General features: G+C 41.7%; 1 protein-coding gene across 1 annotated transcript in view; it reads right to left on the bottom strand.

The window, feature by feature from the left end:
* The window catches only part of POP1 (POP1 homolog, ribonuclease P/MRP subunit), a 35,361-nt gene that overhangs the window by 15,906 nt on the left and 1,551 nt on the right, over nt 1-17,904 (bottom strand). Inside the window, exons 2-10 of the mRNA XM_006048772.4 lie at nt 13,009-13,149; nt 11,401-11,568; nt 10,025-10,200; nt 8,577-8,825; nt 4,926-5,013; nt 4,227-4,414; nt 3,268-3,524; nt 3,063-3,156; nt 285-396 (exon numbers count right to left, since the gene is read on the bottom strand). Coding sequence (XP_006048834.4) covers nt 285-396; nt 3,063-3,156; nt 3,268-3,524; nt 4,227-4,414; nt 4,926-5,013; nt 8,577-8,825; nt 10,025-10,200; nt 11,401-11,568; nt 13,009-13,147 — 1,471 coding nt within the window. The 5' untranslated portion in view covers nt 13,148-13,149. The remainder of the gene's footprint in view (nt 1-284; nt 397-3,062; nt 3,157-3,267; nt 3,525-4,226; nt 4,415-4,925; nt 5,014-8,576; nt 8,826-10,024; nt 10,201-11,400; nt 11,569-13,008; nt 13,150-17,904) is intronic.

Below are 17,904 nucleotides of genomic sequence, written 5' to 3'. Positions count from 1 at the left end.
ACTCCTCCCTTCTTCCCCAGTACAACCCAGTGTTCCCCTGTATGCATGCTGAGAGCTAAGTTACTTCAGTTGTGTCCGATCCTTTGTGACCCTATGGACTGTAGCCCGCCAGGCTCCTCTGTCCAGGGGATTCTCCAGGGAAGAATACTGCAATGGGTTGCCGTGCCCTCCTCCGGGGGATCTTCCCGAACCAGGGATTGAACCCGCATCTCTCACGTCTCCTGCACTGGCAGGCGGGTTCTTTACCACTAGCGCCACCTGGGAAGCCCCATTCCCGCGTATACCTCCCAACAATTCAAAAACGGCTTCTTGTCTGCGATGAAGGGAAACACTATCAGGATTCTTGCAGGTTTCAATCCACCAACGGTGAGGTGTCTTCTCTGTGTCCTCTCCGTCCTAGAAAACAACAACTCCTGTTCACCAAACAGTGGATCAGGCTTAACAATTTTGGTTAAAACATTTGTGCTATCGGCCTCCGTCCTTGCATCCTCGTTTCTTAGAATGAATGTTTCTGGAGAGGAACCAGGGAAATTGTCACATCAGACTAACGACTCTTCTAATCAAAGACAAGGACGTAGGACTATACTTCTCTCAAGATTGCATATACTAAGAAGAATATCTGTGGTTTTCTGAGAGACTACCTAACTTACCACACGCCTGTGGTCTCTGGAGCACAGCGCCAACATGAGAGACCTTGCTCCTTGCTCTTCTCCCAACACTACCAACCTCATCGCCAGACTAAGCAATAAAAGTTTCCCCACTGAAGAAAAACTAAAACAAAACCCCTTTTGAAGAAATCTTCAGCAAAGGAAGACATTACTACTATAGTATTTCTAGAAATTTCAAGAAATACTGTATTTTACTTGCCTTTTTTTCTGAACAGAACTAGGGACTGAGGTCTCAAACAGCACTTCGAGTACCATATGCATGCCCGGGAAGAGAACTTTACAGCTGCAGTTCATACCAAAGTTTGCTGAACGGGGATGTTCCCCTAAGAGTCTAACCTATAATATTAATACATTGAGCCCTTTACCTCACAGAAACTCAGGTAGCACGTGGTTCAAAGTACAGACCCTGGAACCAAACTGTGCAGGTTCGAATCCCCCCTCTGCAAGTTACTAGCTAGCGTGGAATGCCTAGTCAGTGCCAGGCACTGCCCTAAGCCTGGGGCACAGAGTCAAGAAGAGGACTTCCCCGAGCCTGCCAGCAGGAAGCTCAGAGTCTTGAGACACAGACATCACGAAGACATGTGAACAAATCTAGACGTAAAAACTGAGGAACGGAGCAAGACGGAATGAAAACAACAGCAAGGATTTAATTGAACTTGGAGATCAGGAAAGAATTCTAGAAGAAAATGATATAGATGTTGAAACCTTTAGACTCAGCCAAGAAGAGGGGTAGAGACAGAAAATTCAGACAGTCTCAAAGGGACGTGAGATCTGACACATTCTAGAACCTGGAACCACTGGAAGAAGACGGTGTGGCTGAAGCGCCGAACATGAGAAGAGATAAGGCCAGACAGGCATGGAGGCACAACATTACCAAATTAAGGGCTTTGGGTTTTTTTTTCTCACATATAGTGAGAAGCTATCCAAAAGCTTTTAATCAGGAAGTAGCTCGATGAGCATAACTTGTTAAAATGGGACTACCCTGGTGGTCTAGTGGTTAAGAGTCCGCTTGCCAATGCAGGGGACATGGGTTCGATCCCTGGTCTGGGAAGATCCCACATGCCTTGGGGCAACTAAGCCTGTGCACCACAACTATTGAAGCCTGCGTGCTCGAGAGCCCATGCTCTGCAATGAGAGAAGTCACTGCAATGACAGGTCTTTGCACCGCAACTGGAGAGTAGTCCCTGCTCACCATAACTAGAGAAAAAGCCCGCACAGTAACAAGACCCAGTGCAGACAAAAATAAAAAATTAATTAATTTAAAAAAAGAAAAGAAAATTACACTTCACTTTCCTTTAAAAAAAAAAAAAAATTGCTAAAATGTCACTTTGCCTCCTGTGTGGAGAAAGGAGCAAAAAATGGGAACAATGAATGAAAGTTGAGAAGCTGCTTCAGGACCCAGGCCAGAGATGACAGTGGTTGAGACTAGTGTGGAAACAGTGAAGAGAGAGAGGTCGCCTTTGGTTTCTAAAGTTTATCCGTCTTCCAACAGGTCAAACTCTGATCGGCTCTATCACCATATCAGACATGTCCAATCTACGAGAAGCATGGACACTGAGGCACTGATACAGGAAAACAGACCAAATCTGAACCCCAACTGTTCACATGTGAGTCTGACTCCTCATCTACTCTCTATTCTCCAGACCTGTGCAATCAACATGGTGGCCACTTGACACAGAGAGCTGTGAATTTACCTGTTAATCACTAAAATAAGTACAAGTACCAATCCACATCCTCGGTCACATGAGCCACTCAGTAGCCACCTGGGGCTGGTGGCTCCCATACTGGACAGCACAAAGAAACAGCGTCCTTGCAGAAAATTCTACTGAACAGAGGTACATTTGACACACTGCTCTCAACCTGCTAGAGACCATCCTGAAAACGAACCCCAGAGAATATGCATCACACAAATACAAACAAAAAAACCTGGCATACACTTTCAGGGATTTTAGGGGCAGCTCCCTGTTACCTACTTACCTATGGTGCAGAAGTTAAGACCCTTTAAAAAATTCAGAAGCTGCAGGAGCAGTCTGTATTTAAATAAGAACCAATCAGTTCACTTGCTACATTCACTTAGATTTGCTATTCTAGAAGTGAAAGATAAAGTCTTTGATAATAAGCATAACTAGGCAAACAAACACATATAAGCTATGGCCACAAATGCTGCCAAATTGCCAAATTATATGTTGCTGCTGCTAAGTTGTTTCAGTCATGACCGACTCTGTGCGACCCCATAGACGGCAGCCCACTAAGGCTCCTCTGTCCCTGGGATTCTCCAGGCAAGAATACTGGAGTGGGTTGCCATTGCCTTCTCCAAAGTTATATGTTAGGTTTTGCAAATTTGCTAAGAAGGACCTGACCAGAATAAAGCAACGCAATCAGGTTTACTCTTACGGTGTGGACGGAAGCGGCTTTGAGCGCCTCAGTTAAGATGCAGTGAGAAAGAGGACCGATCAGGCGGAATCTGTTCATCTCCATAGTCAAATCACTGAAAGAAAGAGAAGGGCTTTATACTGCATGTAATGTCTGTCTCACTGACAGAAACAGAGCACGCCTTCACTGAAAACGTTCAGTAGGTTCAGAGTAGGTTCAGCCATACCGGATCACGATGCCTGTGGCTGGAGAGAGCCAAGAATATGGTTGCAGTGGATCTCTAGTTCCATCACCAATGACTTTTTTAACTGGTTGAGTGCTTTCCCCATCATCTTTCCGTTTTCTTTTCTTGCCGACTTTTTCTTCAGGCAGGTCAGTCTGGCTTTTCTCTTGAGACGGTGTCAGAAGGGGATCTGGGATCCGGACAGTGGCCTTGGTAGGTTCCATACACTGGCACACTGCTTTTATCTCCTCTAAGATATCCTAAGGACACGTTCAAACATTTTAAACTCTGAATTTAAATACAAGTTAAAGTTGGCTTAGTTTATTTTTTCTACCTGTAAAAATTTATATTCTTATCTCACACAAATGAAGCTAAATTTAAAATGGTCAAAAAGCTTTTTTGATTCCTCTGAAAAGCTTTTTTGATTGCTCTGAGTAGTGCTTGACACACAGAACAAAAAAAGAACTCCTAAATGTCCAAGATTCATGAAAACAACATGACTACTCTGACCAATTTTTTTTTTAAACTAGTTTAAAGAAGAATTTGGAGAAAATTTATAGTCTACTGTATAGAAGCAATGAGTGTGCTAATAGAGGGAAGCTAAGCTAAACGCAGTATTAAAAAATTGTCAGAATTACTCAAAACAGATTCTCATCATCAAACTGGCTCCAACAAGCACATGAATACCAATGAACCAGTTAAGGATAATGGAAGCACGAGTCCAATGCACCATTTCAAGCCATTTGTATAAGACTGGTTTCATCTCTACTCCTACTCAGGGCTTACCAAAACTCAGGCCAAGATTTGCTTCACTTATTAATATTAACATAACTATCCTCCCTGTATTCCAATACCAAGCAGTCAGTCAAACTTTCACACTATTTAAATTTCTGTAGCACTCATTTCTAACAGTAATCAAGAATACAGTGACTGAGTGATGAGAAATAATGTCAAGATTATACCTGTTTAAGAGCTGGATGAAGCCAGATCCACAGCTGCCTGCTCTCCGAAGTATCACCAGGGGTCCCCTGGGCCTTCCACATAAATGTCACAGGACCCAGCATTTCTAGGGGATACTTATTTGCCCGGTAAAGCATGACACTCCCTTGGCACTTTCCAGACAAACAGTGGACTGCAGCAAAAGTCAATCCTGACATAAACAAAAACAAAATTCCAAGATCATTTACTGTCTATCTTCATAACAGATGAGGTTTTAGTTTTGGTCATTGCTTAGATCAAACCCTGGCACATGGTAAGTTCTCAATAAAAATGTATTAAGAAAATGATTTAATGAATTTTGAGTTTCTTCCTATCTAGATTTACTGCACCAGAATAATGGTTCTCTCACTTTATACTTAGTATGTTAGAAATGATTTAAAAGCTACCCCAAGCTTTCCTTACATGAATATACTTGTTAGGAATAAGAACTATCTCCGTAAAGCCTGTTTAAATGCCAAAATGCTTACTGCTACTGCTAAGTCACTTCAGTCATGTCCAGCTCTGTGCAACCCCATAGACGGCAGCCCACCAGGCACCCCCGTCCCTGGGATTCTCCAGGCAAGAACACTGGAGTGGGTTAGGGTTAGCTTACAGCAGACACTTGTTTATGAAATGAACACATATACAGACTTAAACAGGACTCAGCTTTGAAACAAGTTTACCTGTGTCTATGCTACACATTGAAGAAAGTGCTTTTAGTATTTCTTCCTCTTTGCCCTCCAACTCCAAACAGCAGTAGTAGGATAAATCCTGTAAAAAGAGGGAGATACAATTAAATACTTGAATTTCTATTTAAAATGTAAGTGGTAGTATCTTACTTTTCAGAAAGGAGATATGTGTTTTATCCTATATTCACAGATAAGTTCCAAGTGGTATGTAAAAACTACTGCCTTTAAGGATTATCCCTCCCCAAAATCTACCTAAAGTGAAAAATCAAAGTAGAATAAGCAAGACTGTAATAAATTCAGCAAAATTATGTTAAGGATGTTCACTTTGGTTAGCTAATTTAGGGCTTTAGGATTATTCAACACTCAGCCTAAAGACACATGAGGCAATTTATCCCACATTTCTCCCCTGCTCAGTCTCTCTCTTTTGTTTGTTTAATATTATTTATTTGGCTGCTCTGGATCTTAGCTGTTGACATGAAGGATCTAGTTTCCTGACCAGGGATCAAACCCAGGCCCCCTGCCTTGGGAGCATGGAGCCTTAGCCACTGGACCACAAGGGAAGTCCCATGCCCTGCTCAGTATTAACCATGATATCCAACTTTGACTAAGCAATGTACAAGGAAAAAATGAGAGTAATGAGAATAAAGCCTTATCAATTTAAATAGGATGAAGAGAGCTCAGACTGAGCTAATAAAATCAATTATGTTAAAGACATAATAATGGTTAATAGTTACTGAAAGGTTACTGAGTGCCAGCGTGGGGTTAACTCCTTACTGGACTGTCATTTAATCTTCCCAACACCTGATGATCAGATGCCAGCATTAACTTATTTGCCGGGTGAGGACATTGAGACAGAGACTGCTACTTGAACAGTCATATCATCAGAAAGTGGAGAAGTTGGCATTCGAGTCAGGCTCACTGACCCCCGAGCTAACCCCTCTGCCACGGGTCCGGTAAGCCAATCTAGTACACATGGAGACTAAAATGCAAAGTACAGCAAAGGCTCCAGCAAACCCATGTTCATCTGTGCTGACAGAAATCTCCCAGCAACAGCGATCCACTCCCAGCTGTCAGTGGCAGATGAACCCCACTCGAGTGTGTACAACTGGCTGATAGCAGAGAATGAGGGTTAAGAGCATGGAACTCTGGAGCCAGACTGCTGCTGCTGTGCTGTTGGGTCACTTCAGTTGTGTCCGACTCTGTGTGACCCCAGAGACGGCAGCCCACCAGGCGCCCCCGTCCCTGGGATTCTCCAGGCAAGAACACTGGAGTGGGTTGCCATTTCCTTCTCCTGGAGCCAGACTACCTGGGCTCAAATCCCAGCTTTACCACTTGTTAGTTGTACGGCTATGGGTAAACTGCCCAACTTCTCTGTACTTCAGCTTCCTCATTTGTAAAATGGAAATAATAGTAAACACTTACCCATACTGTTGCTGTAAGGATTAAGTGAGTAAACATATGTAAAGTACTAAAACAGACATTAAGTTTTCAAAAATATTTATTACTATTATTTTTATTACTTAGGGCTGATGTAAAGAAACTATGGGATAACCTCAGCAAAAATTCTGCCCCAAATGAGAAGTAACTAGGTCTGCCTTAAAATCTGAGCAATGGTAGTGGAGAAAGCACGGGCCAGGGGAGTCAGCTTCCAAGAGCTAGGCAGGTTACCAACAAGCTGTGTGGCCCTAGGCAAGTCACTTGATCACTCCAAATCCCAGTTCTGCAATGTAAAATGAAGAATTTGACTCTAATTCATGATTTCTGCTACTCAGTCTTCAAATCAGAGGCCCTTAAGAGGTCCCTGTATTTTACTTTATACCCATTAGGACGGCAATTATAAAAAAAAAAAAAAAACCCAAAAAACAGAAAACACCAAGTTTTGGTGAGGATGTGGAGAAACTTCTGATGGGCATGTAAAATGGTAGAGCTTCTATGGAAAACAGTACAATGGTTCCTCAAAAATTTAAACCAAGAACTACCACATGATCCAGCAGTTCCACTCCTGGGCACGTACCCAAAAGAACTGAAAGCAAAGAACTGAAAGGATGTTTGTACACCATGTCCACAGCAGCATTATTCACAACAGCCAAGAAGTGGAGACCACCCAAGAGTGGATCAACGTTGATGGATGAATGGATAAACACAGTGTGGTATAAAATACAATGGAATATCATTCAGCCTTAAAAATGAGGGAAATTCTGACACATGATACAACATGGATGAACCTTGAAGACATCATGCTGAGGGAAATAAGCCAGTCTCAAAAATACAAGTATTATATGATTCTACTAATGTGAGCCACCTACAGTGGTCAAATTTATAAAGATCAAAAGTAGAATGGTAGCTGACAGAGACCGGGGTGAGACAGGAATGGGGATTTAGTGTTTAATGGATGCGGGATTTCAGCTTGGGAAGACGAACAAGTCCCAGAGATGAATGGTAATGACAGTCACACAACAATGTGAATATACTTAAGACCTAAGCAATAAGTACCACGGAAGTGCAGACTTAAAAATAAAATGGCAAATCTGACGTTATGTCTTTTTTACCACAGATTTTTTTCAGGTTCTTGTGTTGATTATTCTGCTGTATTGCTCTCAAGAGGGATCAGAGGATGCTAATACTAAGAGCTTTCTAAAGTTGGTCAAGGCCATCCTGCCATTGAAAGGCCCTCTGCAAAGAACAGATTGCTAAGTGAAGTCGCTCAGTCATGTCCAACTCTTTGCGATCCCATGGACTGGGGTCTTTTGCGACTACCAGCATCCTCAGTCCATGGGATTTTCCAGGCAAGAATACTGGAGTGGGTTGCCATTTCCTTCTCCAGGGGATCTTCCCGACCCAGGGATCGAACCCAGGTCTCCTGCATTGTAGGCAGACGCTTTACCATCTGAGCTACCAGGGAAGCCCACAGATTGCTAAACATGTACTGAAAAAGAGGAAGCGATTTCATGCGGAGTTGGGGGGACTGGGGCAGGCTGCTGGGGTGGGGGAGCTAGAACAGCCAAGACAGACAAAGACTATTACACAGCTCTAAAATCAGCTCTAAAATCAACAGTCCTCTCAAAGACGTTAAAACACTCTTCCCGGGAGAGACGGTTCTCAAATATCTATGGTGGCAAATGACTGCTAAATGAATCAATGCTGAATCAACCTGGAGCATGACCAACAAGACCCCACGGGCTCTGGTTTCTTATTTCTCCAGAACTACTCTCACCCTAATGTTAGCCCTGCTCTCTCTCACTCTCTTCGTCTTTGTCACAGTGTGTTTATTTCAATCCTTCCCTATCTGGCTGCCTTCTGCCTTCCCCACTCTGGCAATTTCTTATCCCTTAGAGCTCGGCTCAAACATCACTTGCCTGGGGAAGTACTCCTCTTCCCATTATGAATACTCATAGTATTGCACAGTTTTCCCTTACAACAAAACTGAATGTTAGGCTAATTATCTGATTGTCAGTCTCCCCGCAAAACTTTAGGCTGCGTCAACTCCAGCATCTAGTAAAATGGTTCTCGCCCAGTAATTATTTTTAAAATACATCATGTTAGATAGGGCTTTGGCCTACCACGAACTCTTCTAAAGGGGTGGGGAAGAGTCTAAATAGAAACAGAGGGGAGCGCGCTGAGCGGCCGCTGGCTTCGGAAGCCTACCTGGAGGAGGCAGCGGCTCGTCATGGCCCGGTAGCAGGCTCTGTGGCTCTTGACTGTCGGCCTCTCCCCCAGGCAGTAGCCCCATCTCTTGACCATGTGAAACCGCTTCGCATGCCAGATGTGAGTTTCCAGCCATTTGTTCTTCTTTTGTCTCCGGTTAAATTCCAGTATGCGGTTTATGTGACATCGTCGAGCTTTATGGCACTTATTTTTTGAGTGTTCTTTTTTCTGATGAACTGCTTTCTCTGCCTGTAGTTTCAAGAAGACAGGCAGATCCCCTTTTGTGACCATCTCAAAACAAAGTTAAGTGTTAGGAATTCAAACAGCTAATTTTAGGGGAAGTGAAATACCTTACGGACTCCATTAGTTTGTGCAATTTTTTAATTGGTGATTTTTTCCAATGAAAGTAGAGGAGGTCACAGAAAGAATGAAGATTTTAGGAAAAGGCAAACCTAGAAAGGAAGCTCAGTTCTATCACTCACGAACTGGGCAAACTTTGGGGCCTGGGAAGATTAGAATATTTACAAAATGTTCAACATAGTAAGTCAAACTGATGTGTGACTATCAATATCAGACAGCAAGAAAGAATAAATCAAATGCTAGCTCTTTGTTGTTCTCTTTCTATAGTTTTTTTAACCTCTAAGATCATAATTAAACCCAAAACTAAGGACCAAAAATATAAAAGTGGGAAAAACCTACACAATTCATACCACTTAAGTACTGAAAGACAAATGCTAAATGCTATCATGAGGAAACAGACTTCTCATGAAATCTAGAAAGTACAAAATTCCTGTTTAGTTTTCACTCTTCCTCTCTTCCATAGCTAAGCTAAACTTCTGTGGGAAAAACTCTTCTCCATTAGTGTGTGGGCCCCTTAAGAAGATTTTACCTTAATAGACTGTAACCCCACCACCAGCTTCATGCCAGTACCTAGAAGGCACTTGATAAAGAAATTTTCAATCAATTAATGAAAACATAAGGTGCTTGGACAACCATAGAATGACCAAACCAAGAATTCTGGTAAAGCCAAAAACAACAGGACTTGAACAAAAATTAAATCCAAGTTCAAGTTTTCAATTTTAAAAAAGACAAAAGGCAATCTTTTAACCTTCCAGCTCTAGATTGGTCACGTTCCAAAGTGCAGAGCTAAATTACTTATCTGGTAAGGTCAAAATTTATTTTAAATCTGACTGGGGAACACCAACTGTTTAACATCATAAAGAGAGAGAGGTTGCAAATGCTACATTTAAAAGTAGCTATAATATCCAGCAGCCTGCTAATTTTGGGGGTATGGGGTGAAGGGGGGAAAGGTAATGATAAACCAAAAAATATGCAAAATGAGTATGTTGTTTCTTAGTTTTCATTTTAATAAATTCTATCAGGCTAATACTTCTCAATTTCTTTAAAGAACTACTAACCTAAACATTTACATTAAGAGATTCTCATACCTCTTTCTGGGCAATCTCCCGTAACCGCCGAGGAAGGCGTTTGACATTGTGGCTCATGGCTCTTCGTCTCATGTGCCGTGGCAGAGTCTGGAAAACCAGCGAATTAGAAGATGTCTGGGTCACTGCTTTCAACATGGCACTGATTTCAGCAGCTCGGGCTTGAGCAAAAGTAGAAGCTGTTGAAGGAAATAGCAATGCCATTTAAAAACTCATCCTGAATCAATACTTTTCCTGGTACATTTCAGAAAGATTTTTAAATACACAAGCTTACAATTCATCCACTACCCTAACCCCCTAATAGATTAATACCAATAGTAGTTATTTCTGTATTACATGATTGGGAAATTGTCCTTCAACTTATATTTTTCAAGTTTTCTGCAAGGATTCAGTTCTACTTTCCTAATCAGAAAAAAAAGTTTAAAAAATAAGCTTAAAAGGTTTTATTTTTAAAACAGAAGGCTACATGCAATATAATCACAACCGTTCTTAAGTGTTATAATCCCACCAGAAAACAAAGAAAAAACAAAATCTTAGTTTTGATTCCAAGGGTTTTCTTCCTTAACAGTTTCTGCTTTTTTACAAATATATATCCATAGGTATTTTTAGTTTTATTGAAAAATAGACTTTTTTATCCTAAAGAATAAACAAAGTGCTGGAGACACTTAAGTGAATTCCTCCAGGAAGGCATAAAGACCATAAGAATACAGGGTTATGAGGTAGTGGGGGTGAGGGGTAACAAGGGGGCATCAGGGAACGAGGCAACAAAGGGCCTGGAGACAGGAACTTACAGGCCTTGGCTGCCCTCAGACTGCACTAAATTTGGTTTTATCTTTGGAGATGCGTGCTGAAGAGTATGGATGGCATTTTATATTTTTTCACAAGGAGGGGGTGGTGCCAACGACAACTTTAAGACAAAAAAGACAAATCAGGACCTCTAAGAAGATGGCGAGAGGGGGCAGCAAGAGCACACAGGCCAAGGCAGTGAGTCCAGGCTGCAGCTGAGACACGCCTGACGTGAAAGTCGCTCAGTCGTGTCCGACTCTGAGATCCCATGGACTATACAGTCCAAGGAATTCTCCAGGCCAGAATACTGGAGTGGGTACCCTGTCACTCCTCCAGGGGATCTTCCCAACCCAGGTCTCCAGCATTGCGGGAGGATTCTTTACCAGCTGAGCCACCAGTGAAGCCCAAGAATACTGGAGTGGGTAGCCTATCCCTTCTCCAGCAGATCTTCCAGACCCAGGAATCGAACCGGGGTCTCCTGCATTGCAGGCAGATTCTTTACCACCTGAGCTACCAGAGGGCACTAGAAATCTGGCTGCAGGATAAACAGAGCTCACAGTCCAATCACGCTTGGCTTCCTTACAAACACCTACCAGTTATATACTTGGGAATCTCCTGAGAAGTGCCCTCGGGACCTGCTTTCCATCCTCCCTTTTTTCTAAAGGTTACCCTGGAGGAAGGCTGCTCCTTTGCATCAGACTCGGCCAGCGGACGGTGGGTCGTTCTGGTCTGCCGCTGTCGGGAAGTTCCAGGATGAGACTCTAGTATGTTTTCAAAAAGAAAACAAGAAGAAACAGGTCACTTTTATCAGAGATAAGGATGAGAGTGTTGGGTGACAACACCGATGGGGATTTTAGTCCTGTAACGCCCCTGTAAGGTGGCTATTCCTGTCCTCCCCTGCAGGAGGAGGGCTCCCAGGTGGGGAGGTGAACTGACTTGCCCGAGGTCACACAGCTAGGAGGCAGCATGCTAGCTAACCATGTCCCTGTGACACACGGAAGAACCTTGGATACAACAGATACAAGGGAAATTTTCTCTATATAAATAGTGCAATGTGAATTTTACACCCAAGTTCCCTTAAATACTACAGTTCACCTGATTGTGCATATTTAGTCTTTCATCTTAATTCTCTGCTACACTCCGATCGATAGCTGCTATGCTAAGCAAGAAATAAAGGCAATTTCTATACATATCTTCTGACTTCAAGATATCATCAAATCCCTCTCTGTGAACACAGGGAAAGATCAGTGGAGAATTTCACTGCATTCCTGCTCATCTCCATTGTGGTGACAATTATTAAGGCCCTATAACCATGAAACGTTGCAAGGTCCGTCGTTGTGAGCCATAAATGAGATATGTGTTAAGGCTTCTCACCCGGCCTGTTGGGCATCAGTGTTGCATCTCAATCTATTTTCTATTTCCTGTTGCTGACTAATAAACAGCTATCCCCTTCACATCACCTTATAAGATTTATAAAATCAGTACAAAAATTAAATGCAGACATGATAAAGGCACTGTATTTCAAGAAACATACCAGTGTCATTTAATAAACTGTTAAGGTACAGATAAAATATATCAGCTCTAAAATATGTACAGCCAGTTTTCATTATTCCCAGCCGCTATGTTCTAGAAAGTCACAGCCAACAGTGAACGAGTGAACACTGAGCCCTTGCTCTGAGAGGAAACATGTACGTGTCCATGCATGTATGTGTTACATATATCGCAGAGATTACGGTCTTAAATCATAAGAACAACTCAGCCTTTCCTTTCTTTTCCAAAGAGAAAATGAAGTTCAGAAGTGTTAAGTGACCTGCCTGGGGCCACCGCACAATCGGCATTCGAACCCCTGTGACAGCTGGAGTTTCTTACACTACATGGCCCTGCCCCATCAGAATCCTTCGTCTGGTAAGAAGGTCAAACAGGACGGCACTGGGAACTCCACTAGAAATAACCTGCATCAGGGGAATCAAAAATGTTCCCACTCTTGGTATGACCACCATCGTGCCATGAGGATTAAGCTTGGGGTTACAAATTTAGCACCTAGGGGAATCTGCAAATACAAAGCTTGCAAATAATGAGGGTCAATTGTATCTATTTTTAATCTAGCTCCTCCATCATTTAGATGATGATTACCAAAAGGAGTGACAAAAGCAATCTGATCCATAGGGAAGCGTGTGTAGCGAGTACCATGTGTATCTTACCTTTTTGAGACTGGAAAGGTTTTCCACCTCCATTATGGTGCTTTACTCCACTGTCAGCCACAAAGCCAGAGGATAAAGTCACATTGGTGGGCTGGTTTCTCATTTTCTTTGCATGTTTTCTTTCTTTTGCATTAGACATTTCTGGAAAGAAAGTAATAAATTTTGAAATAAATTTCAAAAATAAAAAATAAATTTAATGAATAAATGTTCATGTGACTTAGAATTTGAATTTTCAACATAATACATCTCCATCTATTATAGATGGGTTAATGACACCAAAATGTTATGGTAGGGGACTTCCCTGGTGATCCAGTAGTTAAGATTTGGCCTTCCAGTGGAGGAGGCCTGGGTTCGATCCTGGTCAGGGAGATAAGATATCACATGGCCAAAAGACCAAAACATAAAAACAGAAGCAACACTGTAACAAATTCAATAAAGACTTTAAAAATGGTCCACATTTAAAAAAAAACAAACAAACTTAAAAAAAAAGTTACTATGATACTGATCTACAGCAGGGATTTATAACCAGAGGGACTAGCATTAACACCAAAAACTTTTAATTCAACAGAAAAAAATAACTGTGTTGTACTGTCAAATAATTGAGTCACGTACCAGGGTTGACACTGCATAAAGTTTGTTGGCAGGATGAAAAATGAAGATAAGATCCCTATGCCCTTGTAAAAAAATTTAATTAGCTAAAACAGTTTATCAAAATTAAGTGAAACAAGAGCCATGTGAATCAATGAAAAACGAAATACACTATTCCAATATGACACCCTCACCAAAAACTGAACACAGATTACTAACATTTTCATTTCTACTACTGAGATGAGGCCAGCTGTACCTTTAATTTAGAACTGCAAAAGATTTCAATTTGAAGTAAGAAGACAAAGGGACAAAAACCTAGTGGAGCTTGATTCCACAGCAGTTCTCAGCTCTCAAACTCAATGCCCCTTTCTTTTACTGAAGAGCTTGAAACACCTGTCTTCTATTTTACTTGAAATGCATTAATTACATAACCTACTAGACATATAACTTTTATCAAAACAAGTCCTACAATATGTGCCCTCATTGTGATGTAGGGGAGAACTAAAAGTAATTAGTGAAGTGAAAGTTGCTCAGTTGTGTCCGACTCTTTGTAACCCCATGGACCATATAGTTCATGGAATTCTCCAGGCCAGAATACTGGAGTGGGTAGCCTTTCCCTTCTCCAGGGGATCTTCCCAAGCCAGGGATCGAACCCAGGTCTCCCACATTGCAGGCAGATTCTTTACCAGCTGAGCCACAAGGGAAGCCCAAAAGTAACTAAAATAATATTTCTTTTCTGTATGTAAGTATTTCACGTAACTAGATGACATTATGAAACAGAGGTATGTTTAACCCAGGGGGATAATCAGAGACACAGGCGCCAACAGAGGCATGGGCACGATCTGCAGAGCTGGAGCGGGAGCGGGGCCTAGAAGCCCCCACACGGCAGGCATTAACTCTTTCCTTGCTGACTGTAGGGAGGGAAGGGTCCTGCAGGAAGGAGACACTAGGAGGCCAGAAGGCTCAGTGCAGCCACAACCAAGCTATTCTCCAAGCATTTAAATGTTTTAATACTAGCCTTTACTCATACCTATGATTCATGGGGTCGCAAAGAGTCGGACACGACTGAGCGACTGATCTGATCTGATACATAGAATTACATACCCGCAACAACTACAAAGGCAAAGAGATACAGGTGTATACTAGTACCTGTTAGGGCAGTAATGCCACTGGCGACATGGTTCCCTAAATTCGTAAACATTCTTTGGTAAAGTACAAATTTTACTTTTAAAGTTCAATCTTGCCTTTTTATTGTATTCCTGGAAAACTCAGTACATATTAAATCCATCCAGCCACTACTTTATGCAAAGCAGAGTCAGGTATCGTACACTGCAGGACAGCTAACATCCTTGATCCCTGTCTAGTAAATGGCAGCGGTGTTACCCCAATCACTATGCTGACCACCTGCACAAACTTTCAAAATTCACATCAGGATTTGCACCACACCCGATGAGTGCCATTGAGTTAAATTCACTTATCTTCTTTCCAATTCAATACTTCATAAAAATCAAGAGTAATCTATGTGGCAGAGTGTTTAAGAGCCTTTACTTCAGAGTGAAAAAGACCTGGATTCAAATATCTTCCATAACACTTTTTAGTCATATAATCTTAGGAAAATTATTTTCCCTCTTTGAGCTTCGGTCCCCCTTTCTATAAATGGGAATAATCTACAAATGGTTGTAAGGTAATGTACCCAACACAATGCATGGGGCTCTGCATAAACTAAGGGCTCAGTTAATGGTAACTCTTACTCTTAAATAAAAAATGAAGTCACAGAAATGTATCTCATTTCACTTTCTCACTCCATTCTGTTTTCACTTACATGAAAAACAACTTGATCTACACTCCAAAATATTTTCCAAACTTAAAAATATATAGTAAGTAAACAGAGCTCTGCAAAACTCACTGACTAGTGAAGGTCTTGATTCAGATCAGACTGTATTAAGAACCATTCAAAATTATCCTACAAAACAGTTTAGTCCACATGCTTGAATCAGAACTTACCCAGTAAAACACATCACTACCTGGGAGCCCTGGCTGGGACAACAAATTTAGGAACCAGAAATCACATCTCTGACCTTAGGTTTGAGAGTAGAAAATGAGCAGATTGAACTAGCAAGGATTCTCAAACAGTTCTGATGCCAGAAGAGAATGAATGTAGAATACATCCTTATGAAGCCTGAGGATTTAGTTTAAAATAGCTTCCAGCAGGAATTTTAACTCTTACCTTTAACATTCACGTGAATTTTACATCTGTTCCCAACAGTCACAGTTTTGTTTTCATGGCCATTTTAGTCAAAACTTCAATGAGCACTAAGTATGTGCCAGGCTTTATAAAAGTGTTTTCTCTCAAATATTCACATAAATTGAACATGTCATATTTTCCCATCCAGCATATTATCCCCTGGCTGATCAGATACAACCCTTGGTAGAGTAGAATCTGGTTTGAAAACCAGGGAATTAAACAGATGATCTCTGACTTATTTTAACCTAAAAAACTGGTGACTCAGACTTAATAAAATCTGCCTAATGAATACAGGCATGCTGTTTCACAAGAAATATTAATATTTCCAGTTTACTTCAGTTCAGTTGCTCAGTTGTGTCCAACTCTTTGCGACCCCATGGTCTGTAGCACACCAGGCTTCCCTGTCCACCACCAATTCCCAGAGCTTGTTCAAACTCATGTCCATCAAGTCGGTGATGCCATCCAACCATCTCATCCTCTGTCATCCCCTTCTCCTGACTTCAATCTTTCCCAGCATTAGGGTCTTTTCCAATGTGTCAGTTCTTTGCATCAGGTGGCCAAAGTATTGGAGTTTCAGCTTCAACATCAGTCCTTCCAATGAATATTCAGAACTGATTTCTTTTAGGATTGACTGGTTTGATCTCCTTGTAGTCCAAGGGACTCTCAAGAGTCTTCTCCAATACCACTCGTTTAATTATCTGTAATGCTTCAAGAGAGTGCCTATTTAAAAATCATATGGTGAAGTGTTTTGTAAATTAAAACACCTCCTAATTATCCAGTTTAATCAAATTTAATAAGCTTGGGGGTACCTATATGTGGTTAATAGCTTTGGGTTGTAGCTATGCTACAAGCAAAGTAGCACATGCGTGTGGCCTCTTTCCTTAAAGAATTACTCATCTTAAGCACCAATATTTTTGAGAACTTTGTGTGTCAGGCCCTATTCCCCATGCCTTACTCATACTTACTTACTTATTCTTACAACCCTGTGAGGGAAGTACTTGCACTACCATCATTTCATAAATGAAAAAACTGAAGCACAGAGAGGTGAAACTCAGCTTGTGATTGTGCGGGGATTCAAACCAGGCAGTCTGGCTCTATTCACCATTCTTAAAAACAGTTAGAGAATAAGATCACATATAGTACAAGATGAAAGGGCTTCTCTGGTCGCTCAATGGTAAAGAATCCTCCTGCCAATGCAAGACACCTGGGTTTGATCCCTGATCCAGGAAGATCCCACATGCCGAGGAGCAGCTAAGCCCCTGCACCACAATTCCTGAGCCTGTGCTCTAGAGCCCAGGAGCTGCAGCTACTGAGACTGTGCGCCCTAGAGCCTGTGCTCTGCAACTAGAGAAGCCACTGCAGTGGACGCCTGTGTACCGCAACTCAAGTAGCCGCTACTTGCTGCAACTAGAGAAAAGCCCCAGCAGCAACTAACACACAACACAGGGGTCTAAAATGAACTAAAAAAAAAAAATTTTTTTTATTTTAAAAGACTAAATTTTGCAGTACAGCACAATAGGAAACAGGATAAGGGAAAGAAAAAGTGTGAATCTACAGGAAAAGTCAATGAGAACATAAGATTTCATTAGTCAGAACTTAGGGAAGAAAGTATTCAAGAATCTGCTCATGACTTCAGGAGTGAGGACTCTGGATAACTAGAGCGGAAAGAGACAGCAGCAGAGGACAAAACTGAGTAGGCAAGGCTTGGAGGCAAAAGCTCTAAACCAATGAAAAAGCTCTGAAGGTTCTCGAGTCAGAGTTGGAAAGCCACAGTATGTAGAACAAAATGAGGTGGAAAACAGAGGATTCTGTTTCAGAAGCAGGGGAGGACAGGGAATTTTGCCAGTCTTTTTCACTGCCACATCTCCAGGACCTAGCAGAGAGTCTTGCACAAAGCAGGGGCTCAATATATATATCTGTTGAATATGCATGTGCATGCGTAAAATAAGAAGTGATACGTGCCTATAATGCATATTTTAACAGTAAAAAATATTTAGCCAAGTACCACTGCTTCTGATACTGCATGACTGAATATCTGCCAAGAGAACAGCTCTGGGGCCATT

This window comes from Bubalus bubalis, chromosome 15, assembly GCF_019923935.1.
Source record: "Bubalus bubalis isolate 160015118507 breed Murrah chromosome 15, NDDB_SH_1, whole genome shotgun sequence".
NCBI classification, from domain to species: Eukaryota; Metazoa; Chordata; class Mammalia; order Artiodactyla; family Bovidae; genus Bubalus; species Bubalus bubalis.
The sequence above is the reverse complement of the archived record's forward strand: the minus strand, read 5'-3'. Positions and strand labels throughout refer to the sequence as shown.